We start from the raw sequence: 4,531 nt of genomic DNA, 5'->3' as shown, positions 1-4,531 counted from the left end.
AAAATGAAAACACGGAATGAGAATTTTTCAACATGTTTTTGGGTACAACACTTTTATTTTGTAATGAAATAGAAAATGAAATACGATCAGGACTCGTTCGACCAAAGATACATACAAGTAATGTTTCTACAATTTATTTATTTATGATTACAAAGTAGGAGAAATCAATCCGATTATTATTACATGAACTCACTGAACTGGTATGGGTAGTAAGAATACATTATCCCTACTCAAGCAATCACCGGCACCATTACATATAACACACAGTCAATGTGAAAATTAAGGACAACAGCATATGCCTCCAACCATGCAACCTCACCACTGATGATTTACCTGAAATGTGGAAGAAAAAAAAACTAACGTACTTCATTTTAATTTAATTTATAAAACTAATGTATCATTATGTATGTATTGGTTCACCCACAAGTTGAGTCCAAAGCCAGCATTGTTAGAATGGTTTGTTCGTTGTATCCAGCATAGACACAGGTGGTGCGATTGCAACCTGAAGATGTTGTGTTTCCAATATACAAGTTTTCGGGACCCTCGCACCGGACTAAGTCTAAGGGGCATGAACCAGAAGGTACACATTGTAGCCTGCATGCCAGCAATTAATAAAAAATTGGACAAAAATATTGATGAAACTTTACTATATATCATAGCTCATGACTCACTCACATCCGCTGTAGTGCTGCATCACATTTGCACACCACACAGTTGTCGGCAGTGAGCTCATATGTGTCATTGGGAACCAGCAACGGGTAGTCCATCGAATTATTGTTTATCATCGAAGAACAAGCTGCCACGAATAAGCAAATATAAATATTTCTCTCTCCTAACCAATTACAGTAAATGGTATACCTCTAAGTGGCACATCCAGAATACTGCCAGCCATGAATTCTGTGGGTCTAGTCAAATTATTGAGGCGCAGCAGCGTATCCTGTGATGTATTAAACTGCTGGGAAATCCCCTCCACCAAGCTCCCTGCAGGCACCAAGTGTCCATAGTGCACCACCTTCTGGCCATCCACGTCATAACAGCTGCAGGGTAGCGGTATCAAAAAGTTCTGTCCCTCAATAATCAGATCGGGGTTTGATATGTTGTTAGGCCATCTGCAATAAGAAGGATATTTCCTTCGAATATTTGTGGACTCCCTAATCAACATCATCAATCAAATATTTTTCTACTCAAATATCTCATATTTCACAATTAAATATCACACCAACCAAATAACTATGGGTCTCACTTTCACTTTAATTAATATTTTATTTCGTTTAAATAAAATCATTTCACCACTTTAATTAGTTTCATATATTATTTAGTATTATATTTTTATTAAAAAAATAAAAAGAAATACACATGCATCTTGTAGAGATTCCATTCAATTGTCCATTTATATTTCACATAATAATTAAATAAATAATAAAAAAATAAAAACATAAAAAGAAACACACATGCAGCGAGATGATAGGTGTCTGACGCATGCATGCAATTCATGCGCACGTCTCAAGTCAACTTGAAACTCACGCTGACTTGAAGAAATTTAAAAAAAATTTGCAATACCCGGTTACAAATTTGTAGCTGGGTATTGTTGTGGCACACAAATCAATGATGTGCAGTGGTAAATATTTAGATGGAGAGGATATTTAGATGATATGACTTGGATCATATCCACTATTGTGGATGCCCTTACCCGCCTGGATTTGTTTAACATTGACTAAGCCGGAGAACACCTCCGCCGAGATGTGATAGAGACCGTCACCGCCGACGATGGTGCATGACGAGAGGCCATTGGATGTTCCGTTTCCATTGGTGCAGATGCAGGGGAAATGAATCTTGATAATCTGTTTAGAAGATATAAGGTGGGTAGATGGGGTGGAGAGGGCAAGGTTGTTGGCGGCGAGAATGGAAGTGAGATTGGGGAGTGTGAAAAGGGTCTGAATGGCGGAGAGAGTGGTGGCGTTGGGAGATACATAGTCGACAAGAGAGCTGGAGGTGGCATTGAGAGAGGCGCAGCGAAAGTTCAAAATTGACGGAGGAGTCGACAAGAAGAGGAGCAGCAACAGGAGAAGAGTTGAGAACAAGTTGCTTCCAATTCCAACCATTGTGGCTGCTTTTTTTTCTTTTTTTTATCAAGTTTGCAACCATTTTTATTTACTTATAATAGTTGGTTGATGGCTATTGAAGAAGATGGAAATGGGAATGGTGGAATTGAATGAGAGTTCCAAGACTTTGACTTAGGGAGTCAGTCCGGTCTCCCATTCCACGTCGTCTTGGAAAATAAATTCGAATTATTCAGAAATCAAAGTATTTTTTTACTTTATTCAGGAAAAAAAATCTTTTTTTGACTATTCATCATTGCTCTAAAAATTTTCAAAGATTATCAAATTCAAAATGTTTATGTAATTTTTCTATTCTTGAAGTGATTCCATCAACATTGATTGCGTGGCGTCCTACTCTATCAAATAAAGACTTTGACATTTCTAGAGCATAATATATTCATACGTGTGAATTTCGAATTTGAAGAAATATATAAAGTCAATCTCAAACTCCTTTGCATCTATAAATAAGACTTTTTTTTCATTTGAAATTTACACTTCTTTCACTCTATATTTTCAAGAAGAGCTTAGGCAAAACGTTTCAAAATTTTCTCTCAAAAAAGAGACAAAAATCGAGCAAGAGGAAGGACAATTTTCGAGAATCACCCCCTTGTTTTCACACAATTTTTTGAATAATAACTGATAAGTAGGCTTATTGTTTTTGAAAATCTATGTACATGTTTTTTTAAGATCCGATCGTGTATGCTTCGTTTGTTCTATGTTTTGTGTAAGAAAAAATTTTAGGCACTATTATAATTCATTTTTCGCGTAGAGAAAAATTCTTGAAATATGCATGGCCCATACGCGATGGGTATAAAACTATTATATGGTCCCTATACAGGGTATAAAACCATTATATGAACCCTACATGATTAGTATAAAACTATTCGCTCGCCCCTTAGATGATTAAGAATTAGAAACTGATTAGTAAACTATGAAAAAAAAAGATGAAATATCATAGTTATACTTGTGATTTGTTATGATGTGTCTTGTATTTATATTTTTGATATTCGAAATTGTTGGACTCATATATATTGTGCATCAATCGTCCACTGCTTGCTAAGTGTTTCCCTAAACACTTACCATTACACTTCCTCCCTAGATAAGAACGAATAACAAATAGAGAAGGATGGGCAAAAGATGTTCTTGGACTGGAGATAAAGAATAATTCGAGACTTTTGCATTTAATTTAACTTTATTATTGTTATTTGATATTCAAGTTGTAAAACTCTTCCACCATATTATTTTGTTTTTTTTAATATACATTGCAAAGATAATTTATTTATGAAATGGACTGGTTTCGATTTATATTGTACTATGAGGCTTGTTTTTTATGGTTACGTGATTATGAAACAACATCGGTGTTGCTAACACCTCGGTCCCGGTGTATGATGTTTAAGCTGTATCGGAGTCGTCAGATTCATAGTCAGGTTGAAAAAAATTCATGTAATTTAAGCAAGACAAGCGCCTATGTGCCGCCAAAAAGCTCCACAACGCCAGAAATTCGAGCTCCAGGTGCCTCAGCGCCTGAAAACAAAAAAATGGGGAACCTACGCAAGATTGGAGCCTCAGGGCCCTCGCGATAAGTTTTTGTCATTTTTTGAAATTTTTTTAAGAACCATAATTTTGTGTAAGAAACTCATAATTCGATTCTGTAATCATTCCATTTTCTGAAATTTTTTTGAAAAATCTCATTCGACCTGTCTAAGTGCCTTGAGTTACTGGAATTGCTTAATTTTTACCACTATCATACCGTTATTCGTATTCTGACCATTTCCACTTTTTTATTCTACTAAATGGCACCCCTCATATTCGCGCCCAAGCCGCCATCCTAATGGGTAAAAGGGCCATTACTAACAAGAATGTCATTATTAGGAGCTTTGAAACCGCACCCACTCTCGAACATGAGGAGAATGAAAAATTCATGGAGGATATCAAGACTTTGAAAAAACAAAAACAAGAGCTAGAAGAGCTCAGGGTCCATCTTAAAGCTGACGTACGAAGGTTTGCTTATTATCACAACACAGATGAGAGACAACATGAGGTAACCAAGAATAAAGGCTTCCTAGGCCATGATCCTTGAACTGAAAGGCTTATGTAGCCAAATGTTAGAGAATGCCCAAACATCCGATCTCAGATTCATCAAATCATTCTGGTTGAAGCTAAACTTCATCAACAAGCTGAGGCACCATTCAAGGACTTCAGAAATCTGTACAAGGGCTGATTGGTCAAAACACAGGCCTATGTGTTGCCATAGAGCTACTACAAGAATAAGATCCCAAAGAAGACCCTGAAGAGGACCCTATGGAAGACGAATCCGTAGGAGATGGAGAAATATTAGATGACTACGTTAGACATTTAGTATCGTGACTTTTGTGATAAGAGTTTGAACTATATTTCTTTATGTTAGCATTATCCAACTTTGTTTTACATAT

The 4,531-nt window shown here is 36.3% G+C and overlaps 1 protein-coding gene across 1 annotated transcript; it reads right to left on the bottom strand.

The window, feature by feature from the left end:
* Nucleotides 1-416: 416 nt before the first annotated feature.
* Nucleotides 417-2,142, bottom strand: LOC142554795 (lysM domain-containing GPI-anchored protein 2-like). The gene is made up of 4 exons (XM_075665472.1): nucleotides 1,683-2,142; nucleotides 859-1,096; nucleotides 676-796; nucleotides 417-594 (listed from the first exon to the last, which is right to left on the bottom strand). Exons 1-4 carry the CDS (start codon nucleotides 2,100-2,102, stop codon nucleotides 417-419), a joined length of 957 nt encoding a protein of 318 aa, XP_075521587.1. The 5' UTR covers nucleotides 2,103-2,142.
* Nucleotides 2,143-4,531: the final 2,389 nt, after the last annotated feature.

Source organism: Primulina tabacum, chromosome 8, assembly GCF_025594145.1.
Source record: "Primulina tabacum isolate GXHZ01 chromosome 8, ASM2559414v2, whole genome shotgun sequence".
In the NCBI taxonomy this organism is placed as follows: Eukaryota; Viridiplantae; Streptophyta; class Magnoliopsida; order Lamiales; family Gesneriaceae; genus Primulina; species Primulina tabacum.
This window is presented reverse-complemented; position numbering and strand designations above follow the sequence as displayed.

What these genes read in the sequence shown, in the direction of transcription:
- LOC142554795 (XM_075665472.1), bottom strand. Translation starts at nt 2,102, where the DNA reads ATGGTTGGAATTGGAAGCAACTTGTTCTCAACTCTTCTCCTGTTGCTG. An exon ending in AAATCCAGGCGGGTAAGGGC is followed by an intron (nt 1,097 to 1,682) that starts ATCCACAATAGT and finishes TGGCCTAACAAC; the next exon opens with ATATCAAACCCCGATCTGAT. An exon ending in GATGCAGCACTACAGCGGAT is followed by an intron (nt 595 to 675) that starts GTGAGTGAGTCA and finishes GCTGGCATGCAG; the next exon opens with GCTACAATGTGTACCTTCTG.